We start from the raw sequence: 21,940 nt of genomic DNA, 5'->3' as shown, positions 1-21,940 counted from the left end.
GACAGCTGATCCGGACCAGACGCCTTGTTAGGATTTAGATCCTTGAGCATTTTCAAAACACCTTCTACAGTTATATCTATATCACTCATTTTATTTTCTTGCTTAATTTTGTCATTTTCAAAAAGATTTAATTCACAAAGTTGTTTAAGACTGACTAGTTTAGGTTTTGAGAAGACAAATTCAAATTGTTTGTTTAGAAAAAAGAATGGAACTTTTTTGTTCTGAGTCATTAGAAAAGATAACTGATTCTAAATACTCCCAGTATAGCCTGATTTGCGTATTTCTCTTTGAATGGTGGCTTTAAGAATAGCAAGTCGCTGTCTCGTTTTACTATAATGTTCTTTTTCTTTAGCCTTTTTACATTTAGTGTGTAATTTATCTCTTTTATGTATCATTTTGATGTTCTTTTTTGTTACCCAGCGATTCACTTCGGCTAGGTTTAGCCATTTTGGTTGGTATGTATTTTTTTTTGATAGCTCATTGACTTAAATTTACTTTTAAATTTTTCCACACAGTATGTTTGGGTCATTAGATGAGAGTTTATCAAAAACTATTTATTGAGATCAGACTTGAATTGAATGAACTCCCAGCTGGCTTTTTTAAATTGCCAAGTCTGATTTCATGTTTTAGGCCTACATGTCGAGGTTTACCAATTTTGATGTTCATTTCATGAAAGACAGTTTTATGATCTGGCGATCCAAGACTAGGTAATATTTTGATAGAATGAACTTGAGAAGGCTGGTTTGTCAAGAATAAATCAAGAACATTGTTTTCTCTTGTGGGTTCTTTTACTAGGCTACTTGATCCAGATTGAAATTTGTGAGATTTTCCAAGAATTGTTCATATAATGATTTAAATTTACAAGAGTCCCTAACTGTACCAGACGTCCAATCTATATCAGGCATGTTTAAATCGCCTATAGTATCCAAACTATGCTATTTCTAGGTATATTCAGAAGGGAGTTCCACAACGACGGCAGGCTTTTTATGAGGTTTGTAAAATGCTGATAAAGAGATACACGTAACACAATAGTTTAAGCGATATTACGATCTGATTTAGTGTAAATGTAAGATAGCCGTTATAGTATACAGTGATGTATTCGCGGATAAAACGACGTAGAGCATTTTAGGCCGACACCGCCTGCAATAACAACAACAACAAAATGGCAAACGCTGACGAAATAAATTCAGTTTTCGAAGCAGCAACAGAGTTTGTTAGAGATAATACAAGTTCATTTGATTCAGACACATTGCTGAAATTATATGCCAGATATAAACAGGTTTATATACAATTACTTTCCCTTAATCTGACTGAAAAATCTAAAGAAGTTATTGAGTAATATGTTTTCGCGAGCTCAATACATTTTATTTCATTTGGAAATCATGAAGTTAAGTTGTTTTAATAGTAAATTTTAGCGTTCTCTGTTAATACCAGAAACATATTGATTACCAGCCCCTTAGGCAGCCCAAGCCTCTGTCGCTAAAAATAGAAAAACAAATTTATCAGGAACCACATTATGGAACATACTGATCTTCATCAAACTTGGTTTGTAGCATCATTAAAAGATCCTCTCCAAAATTTGTTCAAATGGGATCACTTGATCCCTTCTGGGGACCAAGTGCTAGATTCCCTTTTGTAGCCAAACATAGAAAAAACAAATACCTTTAAGCAACTTCTTTTCGTTGATTGCTGGATACCTTTTCATTAAACTTGGTCTGTACATAGCATCATTTTAAGGTAATCTTTGTAGAGATTTTTAGAGCCTCAACCGCTAAAAATAGAATAACTTTAAACAACTTTCATGAAGCGCTTATATAGTACTCTGTTAAATTTCTTCAAATGTGGACACTTGACCTTTAAGGGACCGCTAGACTGAAAATAGAAATATCATGAAGTGACTTTTTCCCTTGATTGACTTGGTGGATCTTCTTTAAACTCGGTTCATAGCATCCTTGTAAGGTACTCTCTAATGTTTGTTTTTATAGCACTTGTTGTAAACTTGCAATTTTCATTACCATTTTTTTTTTATGAATCACATGTTTACTTTATCCTTTGTACTTTTAGGTGAAGGCAGGAATATGTAACACACCTAAACCTGGATTCTTTGACCTACAGGGAAAACAAAAATGGTAATTTAACACTTGTGTACACTTACATGGCAACTTTGAATAAAACATATCTATACAGTCACATAATTTATGCTTTGTATTTGAACACTTATAAATTAATGATTTCATAGACTGAATACGTCCACCATCTAAGCTTGATGCGGAGAATGCAGATCAACAGATCTCAGGGTTGTAAGTTTGATCCTCAGACCTGACAGTTTATAAAAGACATTGCGTCTGAAATCATTAATTTTGTCCTCCACCTTTGATTCATGTTGGAAGATACTTTCAGAGAACATATTAGTACTGGTTCAGAATCCAGGAACACTTAGTACTGGTTCAGAATCCAGGAACACTGTTTAGCTTTAACTGCCTTGGTAGCCTAGTGGTAGAGTGCCCGCTTCGAGTGCAGGAGGTCGTGGGTTCGATCCCTGACCGCGTCATACCAAAGACATAAAAATGGTACTAGTAGCTTCCTCGCTTGGTACTCGGCATTAAGAGGATAGTGCTAGGACTGGTCAGCTCGGTGTCAGTATAATGTGACTGGGTGGGTATCATGTTGTGTCAACGGCATGATATTCCAGTGAAGCAGCACTATAAAGTTGGGCATTATGCTCACTGCTACAAGTAGACACCATCGTTTATATGACTGAAATTTTTTGAAAAAGACGTTAAACCCGAACACACACACACACACTGTTTAGGTTAACTGCCCACTGTTACCTAGCTGAAAAACTGTTGAAAAATGGCACAAATCCCAAAGCAAACAAACATATAATAAACGTCTTTCATTTCCTGAAAAAAATGCAAAAGATTTAAATGCAAATTGTGAATGAGACAGGGAGTTTCAGATGCAATTCCCATACATGATTTCCGTCGTTTATTTGTCAGACTGAAAAATTGTTGAAAAGACATTAAACCCAAACACACACATAGTTACATGATTTAGAAAAAAAGTAATTTTTTTCATTAAGGTAAATAATTTCCTGCTTAAAGGGTCAAAATGTCTTTAAACGTAATATGGCTGCCACAATTCTTATGAACATATATATCTTGTTATGTCCTTTTTAGCTCACCTTAGCACAAAGTGCTCAGGGTGAGGTATTGTGATCGCTCACCGTCCGTCGTCCGTCCACACTTTTCTTTAAACAACATCTCCTCCTAAACCAACAGGCCAATTTTGATGAAACTTCACAGGGATGTTCCTTGGATGGTCTTCTTTAAAAATTGTTCAAAGAATTGAATTCCATGCAGAACTCTGGTTGCCATGGCAACCGAAAGGAAAAACTTTAAAAATCTTCTTCTCAAAAACCAGAAGCCCTAGAGCTTAGATATTTGGTGTGAAGCATTGCCTAGTGGACCTCTACCAAATTTGTTCAGATCATGACCCTCTTGTCAAAATTGACCCCGCCCCAGGGGTCACTTGATTTTACATATGAAAATCTTAAAAAATCTTCTTCTCAGAAACCAGAAGCCCTAGAGCTTAGTTATTTGACATGTAGCATTGCCTAGTGGACCTCTACTAAAATTGTTCAAATCATGACCCCGGGATAAAAATTGACCCCGCCCCAGGGGTCACTTTATTTTACATAGATTTCTATAGGAAAATCTTCAAAAAATAAAAAATAAACCAGAAGGCCTAGAGCTTAGATATTTGACATGTAGCATTGCCTAGTGGACCTCTACAACATTTGTTCAAATCATGACCCCCGGGGTCAAGATTGACCCCGCCCAAGAGGTCACTTGATTTTCTATAGGAAAATCTTCAAAAATTTTCTAAAAATAAACCAGTAGGCCTAGATCTTAGATATTTGACATGTAGCATTGCCTAATAGACTTCTACAAAAAAAATTCAAATCATGAACCCCGGGATCAAACTGACCCCGTCCCATGGGGTTACTTGATTGTACATAGAAAAATCTTCAAAATTTTCTAAAAATAAACCAGAATGCCTAGAGCTTAGATATTTGACATGTAGCATTGCCTATTAGACTTTAACAAAATTTGTTCAAATCATGACCCCCGGATTCAAATTGACCCCGTCCCATGGGGTTACTTGATTGTACATAGAAAAATCTTCAAAATTTTCTAAAAATAAACCAGAAGGCCTAGATCTTAGATATTTGACATGTAGCATTGCCTGATAGACTTCTACAAAAAATTTTCAAATCATGACCCCCGGGATCAAACTGACCCCGTCCCATGGGGTTACTTGATTGTACATAGAAAAATCTTCAAAATTTTCTAAAAATAAACCAGAATGCCTAGAGCTTAGATATTTGACATGTAGCATTGCCTATTAGACTTCTACAAAATTTGTTCAAATCATGACCCCTGGATTCAAATTGACCCCGTCCCATGGGGTTACGATTGTACATAGAAAAATCTTCAAAATTTTCTAAAAATAAACCAGAAGGCCTAGAGCTTAGATATTTGACATGTAGCATTGCCTAGTAGACCTCTACATCAAATCTTGACCCCCAGGGTCAAATTGACCCAGCCCCATGGGTTACTTGATTGTACATAGGGAAATCTTCATAAATTTGCTAAAAATAAACCAGAAGGCCTAGATCTTAAAGCTTTAGCTAAGAAATTTGTTCAAGCAAGCAACTCTACTCAGGTGAGCGATATAGGGCCATCATGGCCCTCTTGTTAGGTTATTGTTAGCTCTGATACTTATCAAAGGTTTGAAACTTTAAATATTTGATTACTACAGTAGAAAGAAACATTGAATCTGTTGATCTTTATTACCTCCTTTTAATTATGTCCTTGACTGTGTGAGCTCATACATGTGCATCATTAAAACTATGCTTTTCTGTGTAAGTGTACATTTTTAGCTCACCTGAGCACAAAGTGCTCGGGGTGAGCTTTTTGGTGATCGCTCCCCGTCCGGCGTCGTCCGTCCCCCACTTTCCTTTAAAAAAACATCTCCTCCTAAATCAACAGGCCCCAAATTTTTTGAGCCTTCACAGGGGTATTCCTTGGATGGTCTTCTTTAAAAATTGTTCAAAGAATTGAATTCCCTGCAGAACTCTGGTTGCCATGGCAACAGAAAGGAAAACTTTAAAAATCTTCTTCTCAAAAACCAGGAAGACCTAGAGCTTAGATATTTGGTATGAAGCATTGCCTAGGGGTTTCCTCTACCAAATTTGTTCAAAACATGACCCCCGGGGGCAAAATTGACCCGCCCTAGGGGTCACTTGATTTTACATAGGAAAAATCTTAAAAATCTTCTTCTCAAAAACCCCGAAGCCTAGAGGGTTAGATATTTGACATGTAGCATTACCTAGAGGACCTCTACTAAAGTTGTTCAAATCATGACCCCGGGGTCAAAATTGACCCGCCCCAGGGTCACTTTATTTTTTACATAGGAAAATCTTCAAAAAAATTTTTTAAAAAAATAAACAGAAGGCTAGAGCTTAGATATTTACATGTAGCATTGCCTAGTGGACCTCTACAAATTTATTCAAATCATGACCCCAGGGTCAAATTGACCCCACCCCAGGGTCCTTGATTTTACATAGGAAAATCTTCAAAAATTTTCTAAAAATAAACCAGAAGGGGCCTGATCTTAGATATTTAACATGTAGCATTGCCTAGTAGACTTCTACATAATTAGTCCAAATCATGACCCCCCCCGGATCAAATTGACCCTGCATAATGGGTTTACTTGATTGTAACATAGACAAAAAATCCTCAAATTTTTTTCTAAAAATTATAGTGTGTTTTAGGAAAAGTATGTGTACCAAAGCCTACACTTAATATTTGACTTGAGCATTGCCTATGGACCTCTACAAAATTTGTTCAAATACTTACCCCCGGTCAAAATTGACCCCGGCCCAGGTCACTTGATTTACATAAAATTGTTTTTACATAGAAAACTTCAAAATTTTCTAAAAAATATACCTAAGGCCTATACACTTAGATATTTCAATCATGTACATTGCCTAGTGGACCTCTACAAAATCTGTTTCAAATCATGACCCCGGGTCAAAATTGACCCCGTTCCCAGGTCCACTTGATTTACATAGAAAATTTTCAAAAATTTCTTAAAGCTAAACCAAAAGGCCTAGATCTTAGATATTTTGATTGTAGCGAATGCCTAGTAGACTTCTACAGCAAAAAAATTTCAAACATTACCCCTGGTCAAATTGACCCCTCCCATGTCACTTGATTTTTACATAGGAAAAATCTTCAAAAATTTTCAAAAAGAACCTAGAGGCCTAGATCTAAGATATTTGACGTGTAGCATTGCCTGTAGACTTCTACAAAAAAAAATCAAAATCTGGACCCCCCAGAGTCAAATTTAACCAACCCCAGGGGTAACTTGATGGTAAAAGGAAATCTTCAAAAATTTGCTAAAAATAAACAGAAGGCCTAGATCTTAGATATTTATATTTAAATTGCCTATAGACTTCTACAAACTTTGTCATTCATACCCCCCTAAACTTGCCCAGCCCCAGAGGTTACTTGATTGTACATCAAAAATCTTCCAAAAAAATTCAAAAAACCATCATTTTGACATTTGAAACATCTAGCTCATATTACTCTGGTGAGCGATCCAGGGTCATCATGACCCTCTTGTTTTCTATTTTGACTCAGACTGTTAACTGCCTTGGTAGCCTAGTCGTAGAGTGCCCACTTTGAGCGCAAAAGGTTGCGAGTTTGCTCCGTCTGCATCGTACCATAGAGTCTAAGACATGGAAAATGGTACTAGTAGCTTCCTCACTTGGCACTCAGCATTAAGAAGATAGTTCTAGGTCTGGTCAGCCTATTGTCAGTATAATGTGACTGGTTAGGGAAATCTTCATAAATTTGCTAAAAAAACAGAAGGCCTAGATCTTAGTTTATTTGATATGTTACATAGCCTAGTGGACCTCTACAAATTTTGTTCCATTCATGCCCCCGGGGTAAAAATTGACCCCGTCCCGGGGGCCCACTTGATTTTACATAGGAAAATCTTCAAAAATTTCTAAAAATAAACCAAAAGGCCTAGATCTTAGATATTGATGTGTAGCATTGCCTATTTAGATTTTCTACAAAAAATTTAAAATCATGACCCCTGTGGTCAAATTGACCCCCCCCCAATGGGGTCACTTGTTTTTACATGGGAAAATCTTCAAAAATTTTCTAAAAATAAACCAGAAGGCCCTAGCTATAAGATATTTTGACGTGTAGCATTGCCTAGTAGACTTCTACAAAAAAATTCAGATCTGGACCCCCCAGGTCAAATTTACCCACCCCAGGGGTTACTTGATTGTATATAGGGAAATCTTCATAAATTTGCTAAAAATAAACCAGAAGGCCTAGATCTTAGATATTTGATATGTTACATTGCCTAGTAGACTTCTACAAACTTTGTTCCATTCATGACCCCCCGGGTAAACTTGGCCCTGCCCCAGGGGTTACTTGATTGTACATCAGAAAATCTTCCAAAAAAATTCTAAAAATCATCAGTTTGACATTTGAAACATCTAGCTCATATTACTCTGGTGAGCGATCCAGGGTCATCATGACCCTCTTGTTTTCTATTTTGACTCAGACTGTTAACTGCCTTGGTAGCCTAGTCGTAGAGTGCCCACTTTGAGCGCAAAAGGTTGCGAGTTTGCTCCGTCTGCATCGTACCATAGAGTCTAAGACATGGAAAACGGTACTAGTAGCTTCCTCACTTGGCACTCAGCATTAAGAAGATAGTTCTAGGTCTGGTCAGCCTATTGTCAGTATAATGTGACTGGTTGGGGTATCATGTCAATGACTTGATATTCCGGTGAAGCAGCACTAGAAAAAAAACTGTGAGGGCATAAATTTTTAAGAATGGTTTCTAGTACTACAGAAGTTATAGCTGGTTTCTGTGTTTTTTCCTGTTTTGAGAAGCTTAATATATAGTGTTTGGATCTTTTCTAATATTTTACAGGTCAGCATGGAAGAAGCTTGGAGATATGAGTAGGGACTGTGCAATGAAAGAATATATAGACACTGTATCTGAACATAATCCAAAATGGCAGTCGAAGGTAGACACAAAGTTATTAGTTTCTGTATATATTCAAAGTTTGATGAGATTATTGCCATGTTGCTGAGGTTTGCCAGAACCTAAATTATTGTCAGAAATGAATTCATTTCACAAGTGTCAGCATGTATCATTTTTAGCTCGACTATTCGAAGAATAGTCTAGCTATTCTACTCACCCTGGCGTCGGCGTCGGCGTCACACCTTGGTTAAGTTTTTGCATGCAAGTACATACAGCTATCATTTAAAGGCATATAGCTTTGAAACTTATTTATTCTTTTTCTAGGTCAATAACCAACCTCACTGGGTCAAGTTCTATAACTCTAACATGTATTTTGAGCAAATTATGCCCCCTTTTGGACTTAGAAAATTCTGGTTAAAGTTTTACATGCAAGTTACTATCTCCAAAATAATGTAGATATTGAATTGAAACTTCACATTTTGTCTTCGGGGTTATAAAACTATTTTATAGCACCAAGTCCCATAACTCTGCCTTCATTTTGGCCCAAATTATGCCCCCTTTTGGACTTAGAAAATTCTGGTTAAAGTTTGCGTGCAAGTACATACAGCTATTACTAAAAGGCATATAGTTTTGAAACTTATTTTTTCTTTTCAAATATCAATTACCTACCTCACTGGGTCAAGTCCCTAACTCTGGCATGTATTTTGGCCAAATTATGCCCCCTTTTGACTTAGAAAATTCTGGTTAATGTTTTGCGTGCAAGTACATACAGCTATTACTAAAAGGCATATAGATTTGAAACTTATTTTTTCTTTTCTAGATCAATTACCTACCTCACGGGGTCAAGTCATAAACTCTGACATGTATTTTGGGCAAATATCCCCCCTTTTGGACTTAGAAAATCCTGGTTTTAAATTTTTTTCATGCAAGTAACTATCTCCAAAACTACTACAGATATTAAATTAAAACTTCACATGTGTCTTCCGGGGTTATAAAACTAGTTGATAGCACCAAGTCCCAAACTCTGACTTGTATTTTGGGCAAATTATGCCCCTTTTGGACTTGAAAATCCTGGTTAAAGTTTGCTTGCAAGTACATACAGCTTTTAAACCAAAGGCATATACTTTGAAACTTATTATTCTTTTTCTAGGTCAAGACCAACCTCACTGGGTCAAGTTCCATAACTTTTAACATGTATTTGAGCAATTAGCCCCCTTTTGGACTTAAAAAAATTCTGGTTAAAGTTTTACATGCAAGTTACTATCCCCAAAAAACTAATGGAGATTTTGAATTGAAACTTAACATGTTTCTTGGGGGTTATAAAACTAGTTGATAGCATCAAGTCCTAACTCTGATATGTCCCTTTTGAACTTAAAACTCTTTTTTTATTAAACAATTGGGTAATAATTTCCAGCTTCTGTGACAATTTTTCGAATAGTCGAGCTTGGCTGTCTTACGGACAGCTCTTGTTATTTGCCCGTTTAGAAAAAGGGGACGTATTATGTGATGGCACTTGCGCCTGTCCGTCCACCTGTCGGTCATAATTTGTGTCCGGAACATAACTTTATAACCAGATAGATGACAATAAGGCGATGTGCAGAGCGCTTGAACTGGCTCTGTAGGTCAAAGGTCAAGGTCACATGTTGAGCTAAAAGGTCAAAATTGGCAATCACATTTCGTGTCTGGAGCATAACTAAATAAACATGCAAGGTATTGACTTCAAACTTTACTTGTTAGTAGGTGGTGACGAGACAATGTGCAGAGCATATGAACTGGGTCTATAGGTTGAAGGTCATGGTCACAGATTGAGCTCAAAGATCAAATTTGTCTGTTTTATTTTGTGACCGGAGCGTAACTTATTAACCATTCAAGGTATTGACTTCAAACTTGGGATGTTAGTAGGTGATGATGAGACAGTTTGCAGAGTGCATAAACCAGGGTGTTAGGTCAAAGGTCTAGTTCACAGCAAGGTGAAATCTGCCCATCATATTTCATGTCCAGAGCATAACTTAAAAAACTATTAAAGATATTGACTTGAAACTTGGAATATAGGCAGGTGTTGATGCAGACTGCAACAGTCTTCATTGCATCCTGCTTCCCCCCCCCCCCCCCCCCCCCCTCACCCACACCAAAAAAAAATATTTTATAATTTTTTTATTTTTTCTTCATTTAGTTTCTTGCCCTTTAGTTTCCTGTCTCCTATCACCACCACCGTGCACACACACCCTGCTCCCCACCCCATCACATACCCCACCGAAAAATCTTTAAAAATGCTTTTTCTTCTTCTTTGATATAACCCTTTTGGCGTATATTGCCCCGCTTGATGGAGCTCTTGTTGAAGAAAACAAAACTTCTTGACCTATCCATTCAATAGTGATGGTGCAGATGTAAGGATTACTATAATTGGCTTACGCAGATTCCTATGGTTTAGGGAAGTACTTAAGCAATTCTGTTTAGTGTACATGTACACTTGCTCCATGCCTTCCTAGGCAAGTGGAACATTTCATAACCATTCAGACCCATTCTGCTATAACTGATGTCTAGGCAAGGGTTTCTTCCTAAGGTTGAACACTTTTTTACATTTACTTGGTTTTATATGACCATGAAAACACTGACATTAATGATTTTCCCACGCAGTTCAATTTATACAGGGATACTAGGAAAAAATATATTTATGATACATTTATACAAAAAAATCTATTAAGTTTAAAGTACAATAAATTTTGTATTATATATCAGGTATCAAAGTCTCCAGACAAACAGACCAGTGGGAAACAAATGACTCTTGGGGTAGCAGTAAGCACAATGATGAATCCAGACGCTAACATAGATGATGAACTGAAGACAGTATTCGACTGGTGTAAAGATGGTGATATTAAACGTGTTGTACAATTACTGGAAGATAACAGTAGCCGTATTGATCAAAAAGATTCAGAGGTGAGATTTTTCTGTAAAAAACATCGGTTTAGCTACATGGTTATACTGTAAACTTAACAATTTTAACCCTTACTCTGCTAAATTTCTAAAATGGACTGGTCTATTTTTCAATTTGGGCAGTACCATTTATTATTTGAAGGGATGTTCACTGAAAATTCACTGACTGAACAGCGAACAGTGCAGACCATGATCAGCCTGCATGGATGTGTGCAGGCTGATCTTGGTCTGCACTGGTCGCAAAGGCAAAACGACTTGCCGCCATTAGGCTAAGGGTTAAAGTTTATGAAATTGCAAGGATAACAAAACTGCAAATTTGAAATAGTCATTCTGTAACTTTGATGAGATATGGACATGAATAATCACAAAGATGTCGGTATTTAAAATGAATCTCCCCAAGATAATGCCATTGTAAACAATTCTTTGTTAACAGTATTATAATTTCACCCCATAATTCTTGTATAGTATATTAATTATGATTTACCTTTTAGGGTATGGTGTTACTTCATTGGGCCTGTGATAGGGGTGATGCACAGATGGTAAACACACTTCTAAAACATGGTGCTAACATAAATATACAGGTATGTACTGTATGAAGCTGTGTTCTTAGTATTCTATTTTGCCCAACACAATGCTAGGTTTTAGCCTGGTCAGATGCTGAATTCTCTCTTGCCCACCACCACTGAGGGTTTAAGCCTGATCAGGAGCTGAATTTTATCTTTCTCCACACCACTGTAGGTTTGAGCCTGGTCAGGGGCTGAATTCTATCTTGTCTTACACCACTCTGGGTTTGAACCTGGTTGGGGGCTGAATTCTCTCTTGCCTAACACTACTGGGTTTGAACCTGGTTGGGGGTTGATTCCTTTCTTGCCTAACACCACTGTGGGTTTAAACCTGGTTGGGGGCTGAATGACACATCGTTGGTTTAAACCTGGTTGGGGGGCTGAATTCTCTCTTGCCTAACACCACTATGGGTTTGAACCTGGTTGGGGGCTGAATTCTCTTTTGCCTGACACAACTATAGGTTTGAACCTGGTTTCAGGCTGAATTCTCTCTTGCCTGACACAACTATGGGTTTGAACCTGGTTGGGTGCTGAATTCTCTTTTGCCTAACACCACAGTGGGTTTGAACCTGGTTGGAGCTTGCCTAACACCACTATGGGTTTGAACCTGGTTGGTGGCCTCTTGCCTAATGTCACTACAGGTTTGAATTCTCTCTTGACTAACACCACTGGGTTTGAACCTGGTTTGAGGCTGAATTCTCTCTTTGCCTGACACCACTTGGTTTGAAACTGGTTAGGGGCTGATATCTCTTGCCTAACACCACTTGGTTTGAACCTGGCTTGAGGCTGAATTCTCTCTTGCCTAGCACCACTGTAGGTTTGAACCTAGTTGGAGGCCTCTGCCACTATGGGTTTGAACCTGGTTAGGGGCTGATTTTTCTCTTGCCTAACACCACTGTGGGTTTAAACCTGATTGGGGTCTGAATTTTCTCATGCCTAACACCACTATGGGTTTGAACCTGGTTGGGGACTAAATTCTCTCTTTCCTAACACCACTGTGGGTTTGAACCTGGTTGGGGACTAAATTCTCTTTTTCCTAACACCACTATGGGTTTGAACCTGGTTGGGGACTAAATTCTCTCTTTCCTAACACCACTATGGGTTTGAACCTGGTTGGGGACTAAATTCTCTCTTTCCTAACACCACTGTGGGTTTGAACCTGGTTGGGGACTAAATTCTCTCTTTCCTAACACCACTGTGGGTTTGAACCTGGTTGGGGACTAAATTCTCTCTTTCCTAACACCACTATGGGTTTGAACCTGGTTGGGGACTAAATTCTCTCTTTCCTAACACCACTATGGGTTTGAACCTGGTTGGCAGCAGAATTCTCTCTTGCCTATTGCCACTACGTGTTTGAAACTGGTTGGGGGCTGAATTCTCTCTTGCCTAACACCACTATAGGTTTGAACCTGGTTGGGGGCTGAATTCTCTCTTGCCTGACACAACTATAGGTTTGAACCTGGTTTTTGGCTGAATTCTCTCTTGCCTAACACCACGATGGGTTTGAACCGGGTTGGAAGCTTGGGTTCTCCTTGCCTAATGCCACTACAGGTTTGAACCTGGTTCCGGGCTGAACTCTTTCATGCTTTACACCACTATGGGTTTTAACTTGGTTTGGTTCTGAATTTTCTCTTTCCCAATGCTGTTCTCCACTGGCAGACATGTAAGATCATTTTTCTTTCCTATCACTTCAAAAGATATTGTAATTTATAAACTGCTTTGGCATGTAGTTCTGGATATTTTCTGGCATTATGTTTCTAGTTAATGATGTTATTAGATGACTAGTACAAATGACATTAATAACGTATTTTCTTCACCCTATTTTAGTGGGAAAGACAGGGTTATCTATTCATGGCTCGTAATTGGACAATCGTATACTTTTCCAACTAAGTACAGGTAGGCAAGAGCAGTGGATCTACTCAAGAGCATTAGCTAGGCACTGTTGAATTTAAGAATATGAAAAAAGCATGCTGGTTAAGCTCAAAATGGGTTTTGCCTGCAAGGTTGGAACCTTGCCTACCTCATATCAGCAAGAAGTGTAATTTAGTTTATTTGTGACTATACATCATTATTAATTATGTCTCCCACACCACTGTGGTGGAGAAATATTGATTTACTCGTGTCTGTGTTTGACAGTCTGTCACTGTTTGTGTCCGTCTGTCACATATCTTGTCCGCACTCTTTAAGTTGAACATTTCTCATCCGATCTTCACCAGACTTGAAGAAAGTAATATAGAGGGCTGAACGCAATACTGTAGTAACTCGTATTAAATAAAGAAGGACTTACGACAGTATTGCGTTCAACTCTCGGACTATGTTTGCCAAAAAGTCCTCGGCCAAGTTTGATAAGCTAGTCAAACCGGCCCAGGCACTTTGGAATTATGGTCTTTGAATCACCGACAATACTGATGCCAGTGATACATGTCTTGGTGCATGGTTAACGCAGATACATAATGGAAAAGAAATGCCAATCTAGATGATTAGGCAGTTGTGGGAGACATGCGCTTTTCCCAAAAGCAGCACTAGTTATGAAAGTTTTTTGGCAGTGTTTGAAGACGGTTTCCCTGTTTTCTGACTAGTTCAGAAACCATGGTAAAAGTCTGCTGCCGCCAGGGTTTGAACCAGTAACCACAAGATATGCTTCTCTAACAATTGTCTTGTTCTTGTTGATTTAAGCAGCATAATTTATTGTTCCAAACAGTGTTTTCATTGTTGATTAAATTATTGTTTGGAGTTCATATGTGGAGGCATTAGGTCACAAGGGCACAGCTGTAGTGATATAATGATAAGCATCTGACTGACAAATTATTTTACAGTATACTTCTGTTTATCATATGAGACACTGTATTGTTTTGTTTCTGTTGAAACAGGATGCTGACGGCCAGACTGGACTTCATTTTGGTGAGTTATGGTAGTGGCAATTCTGCTTCTCTGTAATGCAATCCCTTTAAACTGAACAACCTCTGGAACATAGGAGAAATTCAGTTCTGAGAGTTTACGGTTGGTGGGAGCTATCTTAAGAAAAAGGAAATTACATCAAACCAAGACGGTTGTTCAGTTTTGAGCATTTTCAGCTTTTAGAATGTTATTTCAAGAAAGGTTTAAGGGCTTTCTTGAGTTAAGCTAAACTGTGGTTTGATTAACTTAATCTGTAACAGGAGTTTTAGCAACTTTACTCTGCCAACATCAGATATAGTTGTCCGTCATACAGGTCTCCAGGACTGGTTGTAGGAATGTTTGAATTGTTAAGAAATCTTGATTTGAGCCGTGCCATGAGAAAACCAACATAGTGCATTTGCGACCAGCATGGATCCAGACCAGCCTGCGCATCTGCGCAGTCCGGTCAGGATCCATGCTGTTCACTAACAGTTTCTCTAATTACAATAGGCTTTGAAAGCGAACAGCATGGATACTGACCAGACAGCGCAGGCTGGTCTGAATCCATGCGGTACACAAACGTACTATGTTGGTTTACTCATGGCGCGTTGGAATAATTCATGGTAAATCTTTTGCATATGCAATCTTTTGTTTTTCTTTAAAAATGTATTGATTTCTTACAGGGCATTGCATTTATGCTCATGAAGATATTTGGGTTACATGCATTAGAATTCAGTGACAAAATGGAGTTAAAATTGCCCAAAGTGAAAATGAAAAATACTGTAACAAAAACATTTTCTGAATGGAAGTTCAGTGCTGCTAGAGTATTACAAGTACAAGAAGTTTCTACTACCACTTTTAAGTATACATGTACATGTATTTAGAATGGTATACGATGTCATTGTTTTTATACACCTGAAGGAACGTATTATATTATGATGCTCTGTCCGTCCATTAGCAATTTTGTGTCTGCTCTGTACTCTTGAGTCCCTTGAAGGATTTCAAACAAACTTGGCATGAATGTTCACCACATCAAGACGACATGCAGGGCGCATGTTTTGGATGGTTGGCTTCAAGGTCAAGGTCACACTTAGGGGTCAAAGGTCATATGACTTTATGTTGTGTCTGCTCTGTTACTCTTGAACTGCTTGAAAGATTTTTAGCTCACCTGAGCCAAAGGCTCATGGTGAGTTATTGTGACCACTCAATGTCCAGCGTGCGTCGTCCGTCCGTCAACATTTCCAAAAAAAATCTTCTTCTTGAAAACCACTGGGCAGAATTACACCAAACTTCACAGGAATGATCCTTGGGTGGTTCCCTTTCAAAATTTTTCAAATAATTGAATTCCATATAGAACTCTGGTTGCCATGGCAACCGAAAGGAAAAACTTTAAAAATCTTCTTGTCCAAAACCACAGGGCCTAGGACTTCGATATCTGGTGTGTAGCATCACCTAGTGGTTCTCTACCAGAATTGTTCAAATTATCCCCCTAGGGTCAAATATGGCCCCGCCCCGGGAGTCACATGGTTTATATAGAGTTATATAGGGAAAACTTTGAAAATCTTCTTGTACAAAACCACATGGCCTAGGGCTTTGATATTTGGTATGTAGCATCATCTAGTGGTCCTCTACCAAGATTGTTCAAATTATCCCCCTAGGGTCAAATATGGCCCTGTCCCGGGGGTCACATGGTTTATACAGAGTTATATAGGGAAAACTTTGAAAATCTTCTTGTACAAAACCACATGGCCTAGGGCTTTGATATTTGGTATGTAGCATCATCTAGTGGTCCTCTACCAAGGTTTTTCAAATTATCCCCCTAGGGTCAAATATGGCCCCGCACCGGGGGTCACATGGTTTATATAGAGATATATAGGGAAAACTTTGAAAATCTTCTTGTACAAAACCACATGGCCTAGGGCTTTGATATTTGGTATGTAGCATCATCTAGTGATCCTCTACCAAGGTTGTTCAAATTATCCCCCTAGGGTCGAATATGGCCCCGCCCCAGGGGTCACATGTTTTATATAGAGTTATATAGGGAAAACTTTGAAAATCTTCTTGTACAAAACCACATGGCCTAGGGCTTTGATATTTGGTATGTAGCATCATCTAGTGGTCCTCTACCAAGATTGTTCAAATTATCCCCCTAGGGTCAAATATGGCCCCGCCCCGGGGGTCACATGTTTTATATAGAGTTATATAGGAAAAACTTTGAAAATCTTCTTGTACAAAACCACATGGCCTAGGGCTTTGATATTTGGTATGTAGCATCATCTAGTAGTCCTCTACCAAGATTGTTAAAATTATCCCCCTAGGGTCAAATGTGGCCCCGCCCCGGGGGTCCCAAGTTTTACATAGACTGATATAGGAAAAAAAGTTTAAAAATCTTCTTGTCTGAAACCACAACTCTTAGACCTTTGATATTTGGTTTGTAGCATTGTCTTATGGCCCTCAACCAAACTTGTTCAAATTGTACCCCTGGGGTGAAAAGAGGCCCTGCCCTGGGGGTCCCAAGTTTTATATAGACTTATATAGGAAAAAGCTTTAAAAATCTTCTTGTCAGAAACCATACGACCTAGGCTTTTGATATTTGGTATGACGCATTGTCTAGTAGTCCTCTACAAAAATTGTTCAAATTATGCCCCTGGGGTTAAAAAAGACCCCGCCCTGGGGTCACTTAGTTATTATGTGAGTTATATAGGAAAAATACTTAAAAAATCATCTGATCCTATTTCCAAGACTATTTAATTATAATTACCTGATGACCCCAAGTAATATGATGTCACTTGATTGTGATCTTGACCTACTGACCTACTTTCTTGTTTTTTAAGATACAGCCTTGAAATATTGATGATTTACACAGTTTTGCACCCAAATCGTAAAACTGAATTTCATTGACCATGAATGTGACCTGCTGACTTCCTTTATATTTTATCATCAGTTTGACATTTGAAACATGTAGCTCATATTACTCAGGTGAGCGATCTAGGGTCATCATGACCCTCTTGTAAAGAAACTTTGCGCAAATGTTCACCACATCGAGATGACATGCAAAGCCATGTTTCAGATGGCTCGCTTCAAGGTCAAGGTCACACTAAGTATTAGTGGTCAAAGGTGATACCTTTGGGCGTATATTGCTCTGCATTAAGGTGCTCTTGTTGTCTATTATTTTATGACTGGTATAATACGCTTACCTCTGTTCGACAACTTGTCACATGGAGATCCATATAAGGTGACATTCAGCAGGGAAAGTGATGTTCCCAACTTCTGTTAAACAAACTTGAATCAGCAACTATTCTTCAAACAAGAACTCATGTGCTATATTTAAGTATAGATCTGTAGATAAAAAATTGTAGATCATTAGTAACTAGTAACTATAGGTTAGGTTGAATATCTGTAAAAAAATTCTAACAAATGATCTAACTGGTATATTACCTTCAATGTTCATTTTTAAGAAAATACTAACTATATGATATTATCTATGAATACCCTTTGAAGTCTGTGGACCTGACCAAGTTAATTTCACCTTAGTCAGGTCAATAAACTTGGACGTTCATAGCATTATCATACACTTATTGTTAAGTACCTAGAGAGAATCAGCAAAAGATTCATGTTTCAAAATTTGAACAATAGCTTTTTTCTATTTGTATGTTACAGCTGTGATATGTGAACATCCAGAGGTAGTGAGGTTGTTACTGAAGAGCAATGCTGACATCAACATTCCCGACTCGGACGGACAGACAGTTCAAAGTTTGGTTGCTGACACAACTGAAGAGATTAAACAAATTATCTCGAGTTTTCCGAACAGATGAAGTACAAAACAGCACCAATATATTGGGGAATTAATTATGACCATACTGTGATATACTCTTTAAGATAAAACAGTGAATGTTGTTGGGAAAAACAAAATAGCCAGTTTTGATGAGATTTTTCACTATCACTGTAAAAGTCTTTTTTTTCGCGAGGCTTTTATTTTTTCGCGAAATTTCGTGAATGAACCTTCTCGCTAATCCATCTGTCTCAATATTGACGGAGAAGGCCAATGTCGCAAATCACGAATTAAAAAACTCGAGAAAAAACTTGGAAATGGGAAAATCTTGTGTGAAAAAAAACAACCAGCGAAATATGAAGACTTTTACAGTAACTGGGTTGTGCTTGATTTTTGTTCATGAAGTAAAGATAGCTGTTTGAGGGGGAAATTTCTATTTTTAGCTCACCTGTCACAAAGTGACAAGGTGAGCTTTTGTGACCGCGCGGTGTCCGTCGTCCGTCCGTGCGTCCGTCCGTAAACTTTTGCTTGTGACCACTCTAGAGGTCACATTTTTCATGGGATCTTTATGAAAGTTGGTCAGAATGTTCATCTTAATGATATCTAGGTCAAGTTCGAAACTGGGTCACGTGCCATCAAAAACTAGGTCAGTAGGTCTAAAAATAGAAAAACCTTGTGACCTCTCTAGAGGCCAAATATTTCACAAGATCTTCATGAAAATTGGTCAGAATGTTTACCTTGATGATATCTAGGTCAAGTTCGAAACTGGGTCACGTGGGGTCAAAAACTAGGTCAGTAGGTCTAAAAATAGAAAAACCTTGTGACCTCTCTAGAGGCCATATTTCTCAATGCATCTTCATGAAAATTGGTCAGAATGTTTATCTTGATGATATCTAGGTCAAGTTCGAAACTGGGTCACGTGGGATTAAAAACTAGGTCAGTAGATCTAAAAATAGAAAAACCTTGTGACCTCTCTAGAGGCCATATTTTTCATGAGATCTTCATGAATATTGGTCAGAATGTTCATCTTGATGATATCTAGGTCAAGTTCGAAACTGGGTTATGTGGGGTCAAAAACTAGGTCAGTAGATCTAAAAATAGAAAAACCTTGTGACCTCTCTAGAGGCCATATTTCTAAATGGATTTTCATGAAAATTGGTCAGAATGTTCACCTTGATGATATCTAGGTCAAGTTCGAAACTGGGTTATGTGCGGTCAGAAACTAGGTCAGTAGGTCTAAAAATAGGAAAACCTTGTGACCTCTCTAGAGGCGATATTTTTCAATGGATCTTCATGAAAATTGGTCAGAATGTTTACCTTGAAGATATCTAGGTCAAGGACGAAACTGGGTCACGTGGGGTTAAAAACTAGGTCAGTAGATCTAAAAATAGAAAAACCTTGTGACCTCTCTAGAGGCCATATTTTTCATGAGATCTTCATGAATATTGGTCAGAATGTTCATCTTGATGATATCTAAGTCAGATTCGAAACTGGGTCACGTGGGGTCAAAAACTAGGTCAGTAGGTCTAAAAATAGAAAAAACCTTGTGACCTCTCTAGAGGCCATATTTCTTAATGGATCTTCATGAAGATTGGTGAGAATGTTCAGCTTGATTATATCTTGGTCAGGTTCGTAACTGGGTCATGATCGGTCAAAAACTAGGTCAGTAGGTCGAAAAATAGAAAAACCTTGTGACCTCTCTAGAGGCCATATTTTTCACGAGATCTTCATGAAAATTGGTCAGAATGTGCACCTTGATGATATCGTCACCTTAGTGCAAAAAGTGAATAAGTCCTTCTCTTTAAGTCAATGCAGTTATCCACTTTTTGCACTGAGGTGACGATATCTAGGTCAAGTTTAAAAGTGGGTCATGTGCCTTCAAAAACTAGGTCATTAGGTCAAATAATAGAAAAACCTTGTGAGCTCTCTAGAGGCCATATTTTTCAATGGATCTTCATGAAAATTGGTCAGAATTTTTTATCTTGATGATATCTAGGTCACATGTGCTCAAAAACTAGGTCACTATGTCAAATAATAGAAATAATGATGTCATACTCAGTTGAACACTGGGTCATGTAGAGATAGGTGAGCGATTCAGGACCATCATGGTCATCTTGTTAATGTTATGTTTTATGACATATCTTTAGTTATTCACTCAGCTGTTATAAGGAAACAATTTACTTAAAAGTGCATTGCAACATAATATATGTGTTAAGTCTCTTTAAGTGGCCAGCCCTCCGTAAAATATGATGAAAATGTCATTTTCTGCAACATTATTTGAATAAAAAGGGCAGACTTTGAAGCTTCTCTGAATAGAATTCCATCCGTACCAACAACCAGTGAAAGGTTCTTATAGCATGCCATGTAAAACATTAACAAAGAGAAACTTGGTAACTGGAATTAAAATAACTTTTGTCTCCACATTTAGAATAATACACAATTTTTTTTACTGTTTTAGTGTAAATTTTCATTTGTCATTTATATATTGATTATTCTACTCTAGCAGATAGCAACTGTTTGAGTATTTCAGTTAGTATATGAACTTAGAAATACAACATTCTGCGCATACATGTTAATATGATACCATATCATTTATTTTTCTACAAATTGTTTGCTAAGTTAAACTTACATTTTCAGGTAGATGATATTGAAATGTGAAATACTATAGCTGTAACAGTTTTTAAATAGTTCAAGATAATCTGGTAGAATTTGGATCAATCTTTTTATTTGTTTACTGTAAATGCCATTATTGATACCCACTCCCTAAAAAATGCCGCCACCCATATTTTATCCAAAATACCTTTTTGAAAGAAAATTCCTGTTTAATTCAGTAAGTTGCTGTGAATTCTTACATGATTGAAAACGATCTGGGAGATTGTCGAGAAGGGACTGTATTTAACATACTGTAGGTCTGGTAGGTCTGCCTCAATTATCAATTTTTGTTTCATAATAAACAACCCCATTTTTCAGAATGTAATGCCATTTTGGGGACGTTAGTAAAGAAATATGGTAGTAGATATGAGTTTATTTCTCTTGTAAAACCATTTTTCCTAGGCATTACATAAACAACATTTAGCAAATTTTAAGGATACGTGCCTCTTCTTGTCTTTTTGTGTTCTTTTTTTATGCCCCCAAAGTTGGGCATTTTGAAATTGCTCTGTCCATCCATGTGTGTATGTGTGCGTCCATGTAAATTCTTGTCCAGGCTGTAACTTCAACATTATAGAGGCATTTGAAAATAATTTGACACAAATGTAAAAATCAACTTACATCATATATAAAGTTTTAACTATGTTTTACATTCAAGTTTATCTTGCTATTGCACTACTGCATTTGACCAGGTAACATGATATTGTCACGATCTTTTCTTATGTAATATACTAAATTTTATTGAGCTTAAATTGATCAAAGGATGCGTTTACTTTGTGAATAACTTATGATCCCTGTTATAATTTTTTTTATCTTATAAAAAATCCAGTCTGTTTTAACAGAACATTGTTAAAGAGTATTGTACTGTTGTTGTTACAAGTTGCTTTTGCGAAAAATAAAATGGTATTTTAAAATTTAAGATTGTCACAGTGGTTTATCTTACAGATTTGTTTCTCAGTGATGTTCAAATGAAGAGAATGTGTCCCTCTTCAATATCTGTGTATGTATTTAACCTTGTAACACACAGAGGAGCCCTTTTACTTAGCCAACATTTATATGACTAAAAAAT

At 37.5% G+C, this 21,940-nt stretch overlaps 1 protein-coding gene across 2 annotated transcripts; it reads left to right on the top strand.

The window, feature by feature from the left end:
• The first annotated feature begins 1,120 nt into the window (after positions 1 to 1,120).
• On the top strand, positions 1,121 to 21,790 carry LOC123553539 (acyl-CoA-binding domain-containing protein 6-like). Of its 2 annotated transcripts, XM_045343254.2 has the most exons (8): positions 1,121 to 1,279; positions 2,065 to 2,129; positions 8,023 to 8,119; positions 10,816 to 11,013; positions 11,502 to 11,591; positions 13,401 to 13,469; positions 14,444 to 14,474; positions 18,111 to 18,215. In XM_045343254.2, the coding sequence occupies exons 1-6, from the start codon at positions 1,163 to 1,165 to the stop codon at positions 13,461 to 13,463; spliced, it is 630 nt and encodes a 209-aa protein (XP_045199189.1). In that variant the 5' UTR covers positions 1,121 to 1,162; the 3' UTR covers positions 13,464 to 13,469; positions 14,444 to 14,474; positions 18,111 to 18,215. The 2 variants fall into 2 exon arrangements, with proteins under 2 accessions (XP_045199189.1, XP_045199183.2); XM_045343248.2 differs by lacking the exon at positions 13,401 to 13,469 and having other exon boundaries at positions 18,111 to 21,790.
• Positions 21,791 to 21,940: the final 150 nt, after the last annotated feature.

This window comes from Mercenaria mercenaria, chromosome 15 (assembly GCF_021730395.1).
Source record: "Mercenaria mercenaria strain notata chromosome 15, MADL_Memer_1, whole genome shotgun sequence".
Classification (NCBI taxonomy): domain Eukaryota; kingdom Metazoa; phylum Mollusca; class Bivalvia; order Venerida; family Veneridae; genus Mercenaria; species Mercenaria mercenaria.
This window is presented reverse-complemented; position numbering and strand designations above follow the sequence as displayed.